Consider the following 13,970-nt stretch of genomic DNA (forward strand, 5'->3'; position numbering starts at 1 on the left):
CTTTTATTCATCAAGGGCTACACAGCAGACTGCCACAGACATCTTTTATGAAAAATCCTTTCCTTAGGATTTTTTCTCCTGAGAAGCTGGGAGGCCTCAGGAACAAAATGTAAACAATTATTATCTGCTGCTGTGGAATGCAACAGGTGCATCTGGGATTGGTCTCATGTGGTTGTTTCTAATTAATGGCCAATCACAGTCCAGCTGTCCAGACTGTCTCAGTCAGTCACAAGCCTTTGTTATCATTCCATTCCTTTTCAATTCTCAGCTAGCCTTCTAATGAAATCCCTTCTTCTATTCTGTTAGTACAGTTTTAATATAATATATATCATAAAATAATAAATCAAGCCTTCTGAAACATGGAGTAAACATTCTCATCTCTTCCCTCACCCTAAGACCCCTGTGAACACCACCACAGCAGACCATCATATACTAAAAGATTAAAACAATAAACCTGTCAAAAAATTGATTTTAGAAAAAGTTCCATGAGGTGTTCTGAAAATGAGAAATTACTAAAAATGCCATCAAAAAATACATTCGTATTGCCACTTTGTATTTGTAGTGCCGCTTTCTGTATTCACATGGGACTGCTGAGACAGAACAGCAGCACTGCACTGAAAAGAGCCATTAGTTATGGGAGGTAGCACTGTGCAAGCAGCCAGAGATGTTTTCCACCTTACCTCACACCAAAGCTCACTCTCAGTGTCGAAGGTGTAATCCTGTATGGACGGGTGGCTCTCCACAACAGCGCTCACTCGCACCTCTGCTGACTTCAGCAAGTGATCTTTCCCTTTTTTAGCCTGAGACACAAAGGAAAGGTGCTGAGAATCTTCACCCTCTGCTCTGTTCTGATCCTCTTCAGCACCAGAAGTCCCTTCTTCTTTTTCAGATTCAGCCTCTTCATCTTCTGGATTCTCATTCACGTTTTCTTCCCCGTTCTCTTCTTCACTCTCATAATCAACCTGCAAAGAAATAACTCTGTGTTTATCTGAGCCAGAACCTGTACAGAGACACAGCACACCAGGAACAGTCCAGTTCTGGGATGTTCTTCACTGCTGAGTTGCAAGGATCTTGCCCCTACAGCACAAAGAAAATGCAATTTTGTTGTAAAGAAAATAACACAACATATTCAGTTCAGTCTTTATTTCTTTATAATCTTACCATTATTTCTCAACACAGTCCAGGATGCTACAGGATGTTGAGACTGTAGCAAAATTTAGTTTGCTGTCCCCAAGACAGTCCAATTTCTTCCCATAATCCAACTGATGATAGGATTCCCTCAGATTTTCAGTTACCCCACCCTCTTGCTGAAATTACAGCACTCCACCTTTTAAGAGCTTATTATGAAGTACTGAACACATAGAAACATGCAGGGAAACTATTTTTTAAGAACCACAGTAAAGTGTTAAAAACAATTAATAGCATTGGAATTAGCAAAAGATAAAATTAAGGTGAAGTTCAGCACAGCCTGACTGCCAGACACACCCACCCAAATGCCTGAAGAACAAAGCTTCAAAAAAGACACAAATGAAAACTCTTCAGCCCAAAGAAGGAGAAAACCTCTATTTCCCTTTCAAGTGGGGTTTGGTTTTTTTCAGCATTTTGTTTCAATGGAGGTTTTCCTTCCCAAGTCAAACACAGAAGAAACAGGGAATTCAAGAGCAGTGCTGAGCACCTATAAAGCCATTACCTCCTCCTCCTGGTTCTTCCTCCGTTTTGTTTCTGTAGCATCACCATCCCCTTCATCAGCTTCTGCATCAACAATGTTCTCTTCTTCCTCTGCTACAGCTTCCAGACTGTTCAGGGTCTAAAAATCCATGACAGAGAGATGATCAGGCTGACTGCCAGTCAGTGCCAACAGCATTGAAAGGCTTCAGCCAAACATCTGGAGTTTAACCATCTCTTGTTCAATGTTCCGCCTTTACAGAAAAAATTACTTTCTGTGTGTCCACTACTAGAAAGAAATGAACTTGTGCTCCTGATAACTTCAACATTTAACAAGATGAATGTCTACAAGATGGATAAGCTGTCACTCTGCTCTGACATTCCTTGATGGGAGAGGAGTGAAGGAACATGCAAAGGCATTCCTATGAACAAAGGAGCTTCCCCAAAGTTTTTGACAACCACAGCTCCAACAGGAACCTGATCTGAGAGCAAGAAGAGTGATGTGTTTTTGTCCCAAAGAAGCCAAAATGAGCAGGCATTTTCAGAGTACAGTCTTAAGCAAATCAGGAATTAATACACAAAAACTTCAATTTTCTTGTTAATTTTATGAGAACACAAAGACAGTTTATGTACTAAGTATTTCAGTAGCACTTTAGTATTCACACATTTGGTGTGCACTGAAACATGCTACCCTTTTCCAATTCTGGTTCTCAACACCAGTGAAGGAAATGAGATGTTTGTCAGGTGATGTTTTGTTGTACCTTGTCTTGCTCATCATCTAAATCCTTCCGAGTTGTCTTCCGAGTGCTGACTTCATTAAAAGATGCCATCTTTGTAGTCTTCCTTTTAATTGCTTCCAGAAGAATTTTAAAAAACCTGACAGAGAAGCAACTCAGAATGTCAAAGTTCAGCAGTGCCACAGAAAATGTGAAGTTATCAAAAAATTTATTTATTTTGGTTAACATAATTCATAACAGGACATTATTCCCTGTTGGATAAAAGTACTTCTAGGATAATGCAAATAATTTTTCTCAACCCCTTCTCATTAATTTAGGAATCAAAAGGTTGGTATGAGCTCTGTTACTGTCACAGATATAGCTGTGCATCCAAAGCATAAAATTATACACTCATCTGGATATAAAATCTGCACATCAAATCGGCCTTCAGAAGAGATGGTTCATTACTGAACTTGAATAATAAAATTGTCAATTTTATTCAAAAAAATGTGTAATTTTTTTCTGCAATTCTGCTGGAACTGTTGCTCTAAAAGCCGCACCAGCTGTAATCAACCACATGCAAAACCCATAAAAAAGCAAAAGAAAAGCAAATATTAAAGTACCTAAAAGCAAACTCACCTTGTTTCCATGAAGTGCAAGATCTGCCTGGGCTTCACACACTTCTCCTCCCGGTAACATTCATGGGGCAAGAAATGGAATCTGATTTTGTAGAGGCGATGCTTGTTCAGCTTGTGCTTCACATGCAGGGACTCCTCAATGTCCACTTTCTCCAGGACCTACAAAGCATTCCCAAGTAGGAATGTTACTCCTTTGATGATGTTACTCATTTGTTTCCTGCAGTTCTGCTTTTCACAGGAAACCAGAATTACACAAGGCTAACTGGCAAACTTTTCTGGAGGCTCCTGGGCAAAAGGACTGTACCCTACTGCACTTTTTGTCTTCCCAACAATTAACTCAGACAATACTGGAAAAGCCTCACCTCCCACCCACCTCCTTCACAAGAGATTACCCCTCTCAGGAGGCCTACAGGTTCATTTTACTGACCATGCTCACAGAGCAGGACAGAGCTAAGTCTTAACCTGATTTTGGCTGCTTTCAACTCACAAGAGGTGGAAAAATAGAAAGGGGAGGGCATGGAGGAGAGCACAAGGGTGCAGTGCCAGGAAGGAGCAACACAGAACACATTCCAGTGTAATCAATCTCCACAGAGACACATGTTCTGCTTCTAGTGAGCACAGCAATGTGTGTGAGATGAGGAAGGAATGGGGGACAGATGGAAAGGTTTCTATCTGAGCTCTATGTCAATCACAGCCAGATGAGCCTGTCTCAAAGACAAAACAGAATCCCTCCAATTCTACAGACAGAGGAAAATGTGTTTGAGAAAAAGCCAAAGACTCTGGCATAGCAAACTACTGATGAGCTCAAAGAGGAGAGTTTGTTTTGCTGACTCTCAAAAGATGCACTGAAAAGAAATCTCACCTCAGCCAAGCACACTCTTGTGAGCAGTTTCTTAAGGTGTTTCACCTTTTTGAGAGCTTTCTTGGTATTGAGCACAGGAACACTCATCATTGGTGTTTTAATGTTTGAGCTGGCCACCATCAGTATTTCCCTCAACCTTTAAACAAAGAATTATCATTCCAATTAAGCCATAAAAGCACTATGCAAATCAAGTAATTATCTAGGTAATTTCATTAGGCAGAATGCAGCAACTGGCAGTTCCACCAAAGCCATGTGTACCCAGAGCTGTGGTCACACTGCACTGCTCCTTTTCTCTGCTCTGATTCCCCCAGTTATGAAAAGAGAAGAGATGATAATAAACTGTTCCAAGAACAGAAGGACTAATGAGATCTGTTTCCTACAGATGCATGATGGATGTTTCCTTGTGTGTTCTTCCCCTCCTGTGCTTCTCTGAAGCAACACAATCCCCACCTAAGGCACCCCACACTGCCACATGAGGCCAGGTCAGGACCCACACTATTCCAAATAAACTGATGATTTGCTGTACATTAGATTAGAGTAAGGGGCCTTCACAGATCTTTAGTATCTGCAAAAAGAACCAAAAGAACTGGCAAATTGTAAAACATTAAAATATTCCAAACAGGGAAAATTTACAAGGGCACTGAAGGACTGTGCACCCTCAATATTCACCTGCTAGTGTACCTAGTACAACTGTGCCTAAAATAAAGAGCCCACTGAGGACACAGCTTTCTCACCTTGGAATACCCAGTGTGACATTCATTTCACCTCTGCCAGCAAAGTGAAAGGTGTTCAGAGTCATCTGTGTTGAAGGTTCCCCAATGCTCTGAGCAGCAAGAAGCCCCACAGCCTCTCCTGGGTCACAGAGAGAACGCTGCCACTTTAAATACAACAGATCCTTTAACCTGGAGACAGGAAATGAGAGGTTTAGCTCAATGTACAAAATAAAAAACTCAGAAAAGAATAAATCATTGCTCAGTTCAATGAAGTCACAACTTTGAGACAATTTCTCCTGGTAGCTTATAGATAAATACACTCCAGAAACTGTAAAACTGTCTATCCCCATCTGATCTGACAAACACAGCCCATTAACACAGAACTGTGGCCTTGGCCAAATTGTATTTTAGTTCTGCTGCCAATTCCCAGAATGTCAAAAGAAAGTCCATTTAACTCCCACTTGCACTTGCTAACAGCCTTGCTAACTCCAAGGTGCATCAAGAGCATACTGTGGTTTTCAAGATCACTATAAAGTATTATTTTATATGCATGGGGACAGCAATACATTGCTGTGGCTCCAGAGAGGCTTTGCTAAAACCCTCAGCAGCATGGAAAACTCAGGTTTGGAAGGAACAGATCACCAGAGCCTCCCCACTGCACACTAAACATATTTGGCTTTCAAGAACCATTTTGAAACCCAGTGCTTAGCTTCACAATAGCCACAACAGAAACAAGGCTTGGTAAAGACTTTTCAGTTTTAGCCAATTTGCTGCAAAAAGGTATTTTGGGTTTTGGCTCAGTGCAAAGAAGACACTGAGAGGTTTTTACCTAGCAGAAGAAAGTGCTGTGTGCATGTAGCTCCGGCTGTTCTCAGATTCCCATTTACTGATATAGCCTTCAACTCCCTTCTCAAATGTTTCTGAAACTGATGCAAAATAAGTATCTGGGCGCCAAACCCCCAGGCTTGGGTCAGGACACTTGTTTGTCTTCTTCAGGTACTTCCTTTGCTTCTTCTCATCAAGCTCATACCACATCTTCAACAACTGAAAACGAGAGGAGGTTTTTAGGCTGGCTGCTTTATCCACAAGCAAACAAGCAGCAGTGAAGGAGGAAAGGAGAGCTGGGCAGAGTGTAGGGGTGTACACACACAGCAAACAGCTCAGCTGCAAATATGGTGTGCTCCTTTTCCTGACATTTAACACTTTTCAAGTCAATTTATTTCAAGATTCTTTACATGCCTAAAAATACCCCAACTTATGTAACTACTCCACAGTAACTAAAGCAGTGAAATAATGCCTCAAAGAATTATTTTAACTGGGAATGAAATCAAAAACTAGGAGTTATTAAAAAGTGTCAAGAGCAACACAAATTCAGCACAGCTCAATCAATAAACCTTTGATTAGGAAAAACAGCTTTTGCAGACAAGCTCACACAGTTATCTCTCAACACCTTCAACCTGGAGTTTCATGCCAACTGCCCAAGTTCCACCAGGATAAATTTCTTGTGACAGCAAGGCTGTGAAGCAGGACCTGTCTGAATTCTGTGTCCACACGCCACCCTCAGTAGAAGCCATGTCTTATAGACAGTGCTGTGACGGACAAGAGGCTTAAACAGGAGTATTTTTTTGGATAAACCAGGCAGGGCTGGCTCAGCTCTCTGATTTTTGGTATTCAAACAGGCTCTCATCCAGCTAGCAGAAAGCTGTCCATGTAAGAGAGATTTACTTTGTGTACATGAAAAAACCAAATAACCCACCATTAAACAGAAACAACTCCTCCAAAGCATTCACAAACATGACCTAACAACACATTTATCTCAGTTTTTAGCCTCTTCCCTAGCACCAGGGTCCTCAGACTTTAATAAATCTCAGCTTATCACCCACATACTTGACAAGATTCCTTTAAAAGGCAACTTGTTTAGTTAGACTGTGAAATACTTTGGGATTCACAGAGCAATTAAACAAAAGATACTGAATTCTGTAACTTCTTTTGAAAGGTTTGATCAGTTCAACTGCCTCTCTGTTACCTGTAAAGTAGCAGGATCTCTTCCATTCTTTATTTCACCTCCTGGAACCTGTGCTTTCAAACTTGCCAATTTCTTTTGGGAAAACAACAGGAAGCCTCCTTCTCTTTGCACAGAGTTTTGGTGTCTGGCTCGCCACTTTTTGATGGCTTTGAACTGCTGGTTAGCTTGGTGAGACTCCATCCTTGCTAAAGCTTCATCCAGATGGTTTCTCTTCTGGATTACCTGTAAGAAAGTAATTGGTATGATTATTCTTCTCTCTGTCCTCACTGTACCAGAAAAGGCAAAGCAAACTGAGAAGGTCATTGCTATAAAGTAATTTTCAAATTTGGTTTTCAATCCAACTGAGACAAAACCCTCAAATTTGGTTTTCAATCCAACTGAGACAAACCCTTACAACTTTATGCTATTATCACCACTCTATAATAAGCAGTGACACTGGTAAAAGTTAATCACCAGTGGTGATACTGGTAAAATTGAATCAAACTTGACAGACTGAAAAGTGAAGTCATCTTTGCTGAATTCAAGTGCAGAGTTAGAACAGAGAGTGCTTGGTGCTCTGCTGAAATTGAGATGCTGAAATCAAGCTGCAGACTTCAGATTGCTTCCATACTTTGAATACAATGGCAAATAAAATCGTACATTAGTCTGAAAGTAACTGAGACAAACAAGTGTTGCCACTGGATCCCTGACAGATGTGCCAGATGTTGACCACGTGTTTCAGTCTCCCCTTCACCCCTCATAAATTAACTAAAGATTTAGGTGTTGTACCTCATAGTTTTCTGCAATGAAAGGAAACTGCTCAGGCTGTAAGAACTGAGTTTTAGGGATATCAAGCCCATCTTCTCCATACAGAAACTGCACCACGCTGCCATCACTGTCTCGTACAGTCAGGTCATACTGAACCACCAGCCCTTCCAAATGTTTTATGATACACCTATTCCAGAGGGAAAAAAATGGGAAAAAACCCCAAAATATAAGAAAAATGCTGTTAAGAGGCTACAAAGCAACAAGAATGATACAACTCTAACACAAAACCCACTGTTGTCATCAACATCTTAAGTGTACTTAAGGGCTGGTCAGGAATTCTGGAAGCCAAAATCCTATAGACACAACACTCAAGTGAAATGCTAAATGTATAAAGCTTTCAGCCTGCTGCTCCCTCCAGCCTCCTTGGACTGATCTGACCTAAAATGAAACAGTAAATCACTCTCCTTTTCTGCTGTCATGCTTTAACAGTTTTCTGGAAGAAAGGGGCATCCCTCCTTTAGAACTCCTCACTACCCTCTGATACAATTAAAAAGTTCCATTTTCTTCTATATATACTGGAGGTGTTGCTTGACTAAGGACAAGAGCCACTCAATGTGGCCAAGAAAAACTAGAGCTGCCTGGAACTTGTACACCTATCTGTATTTGTACCAGAAAAATTATTTCTGCAAAAGGAGAAGCTGCTGCTGTTGAAATGATAATGTTCATATGATAATGATCAAATTATAATGATCATGCTGTTCAAATGATAAAGATCAAATGATAATGTTGATCTAGATCTCTAGAAAATTGTACTTACAACAAGCAGCATTCAGACTATTTTGTAGAAATCAAACACAGTGAAGTTAAATCTAAGCAATGCAGGCACTTAGAGTCTACAGAACTTTCTCAGAAAAAAAGAGAAAAATCAACAACCAACAACAGGAGCTTTTAAAGGCTCCAATTCTCAAGCAGGCCTCTCACCTTTGCAGGTACCCAGAACGGCTGGTTTTGACAGCTGTGTCCACAAGGCCTTCCCTGCCAGCCATGCAGTGAAAGAAGAATTCCTAAACACAAGCACAACACCATCAGCATTCTGCCAATAAGTGCATCAACACTGGCAATTTATGTTCTTCCTCAAAAGCTTCACATGAAACCAGGGTGAGCAAAGTCCATTTATCTCTAATTGCAGATGCTCTTTATTAAAATACCAATACTCAAATAAACTTCAGTATCAACATAAGCAGCCTTAAACTTACAGAAGGTTTGATGCCAGTGAGAAATCTGCCAGTCACAAATCCTCCTGAGCTAGGGGAAAAGTCATAGGGCTGGAAACATGGCAGTGATTTGCCAGATGCCATCAGTGGGGGTCTTCGGCCTTCCAGCTCAATCTGGCCCAGCAAACAAGAAATCTAAACGTGGGCAGGAAAAAAGGAAACATCACTTTTCCATCCAGCTTTTTGTTCACATAAGTTTAGTGATTTTTCTTGAAAAATACAGTAAAAAAAGGTCAAATGTTGAGGAAATGCTCTGTAGCTCCACGTGGAATTGTTCATGGAATGCTCCACCCACTGAGGGGCAGAAAAGGCATGGAGATCTCACCTGGTTTTTTAAAATTATTCCAGTACCCTGACTCATCCTCAACATTACCTCAATACCTCACTCTTTATACTTCACACAGAAATGTGAAACTAAAATTACTGTAGATATTTTTTCTACATTACCATCACCACCTCTCAGCATTGTACTAAAAACAGAACAAAAACCTCAACCCAAAATGCTCTCCCTTTTGAGCTGTGGTCATTCTCTCCATTTTAGATGGCATCTTTATAGAGTGTTTCTAGCTTGGTGTCTGTGTTGCAAATGGTAAAATGAAAATGTATCCTTCTACTTCTAGCAAAACCAAAGATTGTTGTTCCTATTCAGAAGTTGAAGAAGGAGAGGGTCAGTCTCCAACAGAGGCCAGGAGAAGATATTTCTTGTACAGTAGGTTTGTTTGTATAAACTGCAGCATTCCTTCTCAAAAGCAGTTCTGCTATTTCAATAAACCCTCATGCACTGAGGAGTGATTCAAAAATAGGTTATAATAAACACTGACTCTCTTCCATCACCCACTGAGGTCTTTATTACATTCTTGTAGCATTTTTCCACACCAAAGTCCAGAATGAAAACCTTGCCCTGGTATCAGATATCCCCACAAGAGCTTCCCAACAGTTCTATTCTAGGACACATCACATCAGCACACAGAGCTGCCAAGCATTTTCTGGTTATTGCATTACCTGCATTGTGTTCACAGTGGATCCTTTGGCTCCGGACTGTACCATCAACTGCAAATTGTTCTCTGGAAAGCTCCTGTGGAGACCAAGGGGCATGCAAACCTACAGAGTTGGGAGGGAGGGAGTGAAGGGAACAAAACCAAACATTATTCACAAAACAATAAACCCAAGAAATTCCTGTGGAAGGCTTTAACAAAGTGAAACAATGAGCAATCACAGCCATTGCTATTTATAATTTTAATTTGTCTTCTCACTCAGGAGAAGCAGCATGTGGAGCCCCAAGCTGGGGACAGATGGAAAGCCTCAGCCTCCAGAAGAGTCAGGCACTGCTCACCCACATTAATTAACTTAATAAGGAAGTTAAACAAGATTAGTATGCACAGATTACTCAATGCCAACCTTGTTGACTTCATTGTTGTAATTGTTCACTTCCTCCTTGAATTTCATATCAACCATGTTAAAATCCCTCTGGTCTTTGCAGAGATGGGCATCCTGCCACTTCCCTTGCACCTCCTCACATGATGCTGTTTCTGGCAAATTAAGAGCAGCTCTAACAGCCTGAAAGTAAAATACAGGAATTTTTAGGTGTTAAGCAGGTATGATTGAACAAAGCAGTATTTCAAAAATTTTGCATTATGGAAGAAAAAATAAATCTGCAAAACAGACTTACTTCAATACCACTCTGCCTTGACCTTTCAATGATTTTTTTTCTTTTGTGGTCTGCATCACGTTTAACCAAAATATCTTCAATCCCTGTTAAAGAGGAGAGACAGAACACACTGGTCTAAACTGAAAAAAAATCAAGGAAGGAACCACATTTGGTGTCAGGGATTTTGAGTGAAGAGCTGGGAAAGGAAGTCAAAGCTAAAGTTTTAATGATGGTTAGACCCAGGGCCTGCAGTTTGACAAGAAGAAAAAAATCTGAGTAGCTTTTGGATGGAGAAGTTCTAAGCCATAAAAGAAAAAAATAAAAGAGCAACATAAACGAAGCAGTAAGAGTGCAAAATCAGCTCCCTAATTTAAGGAGTCTTAACTTCAACAGTCTCTAAAAAATCTAAAACTAATGCTTTATGGACCAGCCACATCAAACTGGTTTTTTCCTTCCATCCACATCAAACTTCCTATTAGTTGAACTTTTCACAATCTGGCATTTCTTAGCTTTTTAAGAACAGATAAATTAAAAATACAGATCCTTGAGATGACAGGACCAGGGAACAGATTAACCACTGGAACCTGAACTCCTGTGAGCTGTTTGTGAGGATTCCTGCCACAGACACTAAAACAGTCACTAAAATGGCTGTGTCAAAACACCAAATCCCAAACTCCTGCTCCAGTCTCACTTCTTCTCTGATGTTTTAACTGCCCAGTGCTCCCAGGCTTGTTATCTTTTCCTATCTAACTTTTGCACCCTGGCTCTCAGAGTCCTGTGAGTTAATCAGTCACCTTCCTCACTCCAAAAGATACCCCTGTGTTGGCCCCTCACTACTGCTGATAGTTGACTGTGTCTCTATACCTCTTACATAAGTTTGAAAACCTGTAATAAAAGCTTTACAAACACATTTACCAAAAGTTTTGCCATAAAATGTGATGTGCAAGGATTAAACACCAAGCCCTTGAAGTTTTCATCTTGTTTTGTCAGCTGTTCTGCTTTCTAAGCAATAATCACCTTTCAGAGAAGCAAAACACGAGGTTTTGATCTAAACAAAATTTCAGCACAGGACATATTAACTGTGTACACTTTGGCTAGGCAGGACAGAAAAGAGAAATGGTTGGACATACTCAAGACTCTTTATGCTTAGAAGGCCAGGTATGCACCAAAAAAAACCCCAAAAAAACAAGATCAGAAAAGGCTGGCAGGCAGCTATCTCACTCCAGGCAGTTCTGCAGAATTTCATTCACACAATTAGCATGCACTATGCCCAAGATGTGTGGGTTAGACCTCGGGAGGTGCTGCAGGCACTCACCCATGGTGAAGCCCCTGTAGAGCTGCAGGTAAGCAGTGAAGAGGCGCCCCAGACACGTCAGCACCTTCCCACTGGTCTCACCCCCATAGATCTCATAGCAGCAGTGCACCAGCCCGTAGGCTGAGCTGCCAAAGTGAGCTTTGTCCAGGACTCCACACAGCAATTCCCCATCTCTGATGATAACCTGAAAAATAACACACAGCTTTGAATCAGGAAAACAGACATTTTAATTGCACGAGGACTCAAAACATTTTTCTGTGTAATCTCTGTGAAAATTGGTATAGGTTTAAAAAGCTTGCATGTTGGTGAATGGGTAAATGTGGTCAGATTATCTGTACTTTCAGAATTTGTAGCAGAAATGAAACTTCTAACACCACCTGCATTTTTGCACCTATAAAGTCTGACAATGAAGACACATTGCCTAACAAAACCAGATGGAATCTACCCAAGTCAGGACCACAGAGAATTTTTCCTGACTCCCAGGCCCATCCTTCAGCCACTTCTGGCAGTAACTTTTGCCAAATATCTGCTTCTAGCTGTGTCATTGTGGGGGCCTGAATATATGTTGTATTGTGGGATCTGTGTGGGTCTGAGTTGCTCCAAACGAGCTGCAGCTGCAGGGTCCTTAGTTGGGCAGCAGCTGTAGCTCGTGAAGGTAACTGAGATAAATAGGGGTGTGTCAAGAGCCCAGGAGGAGCCCTTGAGAAGACAGGAAGGACTGTGCTGCAGAGAATGGAGCAGAACAACACTGCAGTGAAGATTACAACAACTGGTGACCCCGACGTGATGAAGAGCACACAACCAAACATTGAAAGAAGGTATGGAATCCCCCGGACAGCCGAGAGCTGTGGCAGCCTGAGAGCTGGGACTATAGAAGATAGGACAGCTGAGAGCTGTGGCAGCCTGAGAGCTGGGACTGTAGAATAGCTGTAGCAGCAGAAAGCTGGAAGAATATGGCCTTTAAAGAAAAGAGCCTTGGAACATCTAAAGACAGCCGAGAGCTATGGCAGCCTGAGAGCTGGGACTGTATAGGGATATGTATATATTCTATGTATGTATCTAGGACAGCTGAGAGCTGGGACTGTATGCATATTGTAATTGTATAATTGTTAAAAGAAAAGGGGGGAAATGTGGGGGCCTGAATATATGTTGTATTGTGGGATCTGTGTGGGTCTAAGTTGCTCCAAATGAGCTGCAGCTGCAGGGTCCTTAGTTGGGCAGCAGCTGTAGCTCGTGAAGGTAACTGAAATAAATAGGGGTGGGTCAAGAGCCCAGGAGGAGCCCCTGAGAAGATAGAAAGGACTGTGCTGCAGAGAATGGAGAAGAGCCCCAGCAGAGAGGCAAGAACAACACTGCAGCGAAGATTACAACAACTGGTGACCCCGACGTGATGAAGAACACACAACCAAACATTGAAAGAAGGTATGGAATCCCCCGGACAGCCGAGAGCTGTGGCAGCCTGAGAGCTGGGACTGTATAGGTGTGGGGGCCTGAATATATGTTGTATTGTGGGATCTGTGTGGGTCTAAGTTGCTCCAAATGAGCTGCAGCTGCAGGGTCCTTAGTTGGGCAGCAGCTGTAGCTCGTGAGGATAACTGAAATAAATAGGGGTGGGTCAAGAGCCCAGGAGGAGCCCTTGAGAAGACAGGAAGGACTGTGCTGCAGAGTATGGAGCAGAACAACACTGCAGTGAAGATTACAACATGTCATCTGCCTTGCTCCCTTCCCATTCCTTTACTGTACACACAATTTTAATAGAACACAGCCCAGCCCAACCCCCAGAGCTGTTGCATACCTGAGATTCACACATTGAATCAAGATTCAGATATCCTTTTGCAGGTCCCTTTACCCAGGCTTTCCCACCAATTTTTGCTTTCCCAGTCAAGTTCAGTGGAGCATGGTTGTCTGGAATGATGTTTATTAACAATGTGGAAACAACCTATAAAGAAGCAGGATGAGGGGCAGGAATTATTTTTTTGGTATAATCGCTTCTCAACATTAAAAAATCTGCCATGAATGAGAAAAGCAACATCCTGCATGTATTCTTTCCACTGACAACAGTTTTAAAAGCTTGGAAGTCTCACAAGGCAGGAATATCCTCCTGCTACTCTATCCTCTAAAGGAACAGTGAGCTGAGCTATGTAATTATTCAGAAATATAAAACAGCAAAGATTTTTCCAATACTTAGATATATTAAAATTTAAAAAAGAAAAGCTGTCTGTTGGCTTTCACAGCTCAGAAACACACACCAAAACCTACATGATGTCAATAGGATTTGCCCTTTCAAACACTCTTAGCAGCACTGGTTTATTATTAGCATTCTGCTTACTTTAAAACCACCACCATTCTTTAAGCCTGTAAATGAT

General features: G+C 41.4%; 1 protein-coding gene across 1 annotated transcript in view; it reads right to left on the reverse strand.

The window, feature by feature from the left end:
• POLR1A (RNA polymerase I subunit A) overlaps nucleotides 1-13,970 on the reverse strand; it is a 36,197-nt gene that overhangs the window by 8,519 nt on the left and 13,708 nt on the right. The window contains exons 15-30 of the mRNA XM_074540507.1: nucleotides 13,400-13,543; nucleotides 11,605-11,788; nucleotides 10,311-10,393; nucleotides 10,040-10,198; nucleotides 9,644-9,742; nucleotides 8,624-8,776; nucleotides 8,349-8,431; nucleotides 7,389-7,554; nucleotides 6,621-6,842; nucleotides 5,424-5,638; nucleotides 4,616-4,783; nucleotides 3,882-4,017; nucleotides 3,021-3,178; nucleotides 2,427-2,541; nucleotides 1,691-1,807; nucleotides 681-962 (exon numbers count right to left, since the gene is read on the reverse strand). Coding sequence (XP_074396608.1) covers nucleotides 681-962; nucleotides 1,691-1,807; nucleotides 2,427-2,541; nucleotides 3,021-3,178; nucleotides 3,882-4,017; nucleotides 4,616-4,783; nucleotides 5,424-5,638; nucleotides 6,621-6,842; nucleotides 7,389-7,554; nucleotides 8,349-8,431; nucleotides 8,624-8,776; nucleotides 9,644-9,742; nucleotides 10,040-10,198; nucleotides 10,311-10,393; nucleotides 11,605-11,788; nucleotides 13,400-13,543 — 2,484 coding nt within the window. The remainder of the gene's footprint in view (nucleotides 1-680; nucleotides 963-1,690; nucleotides 1,808-2,426; nucleotides 2,542-3,020; nucleotides 3,179-3,881; nucleotides 4,018-4,615; nucleotides 4,784-5,423; nucleotides 5,639-6,620; nucleotides 6,843-7,388; nucleotides 7,555-8,348; nucleotides 8,432-8,623; nucleotides 8,777-9,643; nucleotides 9,743-10,039; nucleotides 10,199-10,310; nucleotides 10,394-11,604; nucleotides 11,789-13,399; nucleotides 13,544-13,970) is intronic.

Source organism: Zonotrichia albicollis, chromosome 5, assembly GCF_047830755.1.
Source record: "Zonotrichia albicollis isolate bZonAlb1 chromosome 5, bZonAlb1.hap1, whole genome shotgun sequence".
In the NCBI taxonomy this organism is placed as follows: domain Eukaryota; kingdom Metazoa; phylum Chordata; class Aves; order Passeriformes; family Passerellidae; genus Zonotrichia; species Zonotrichia albicollis.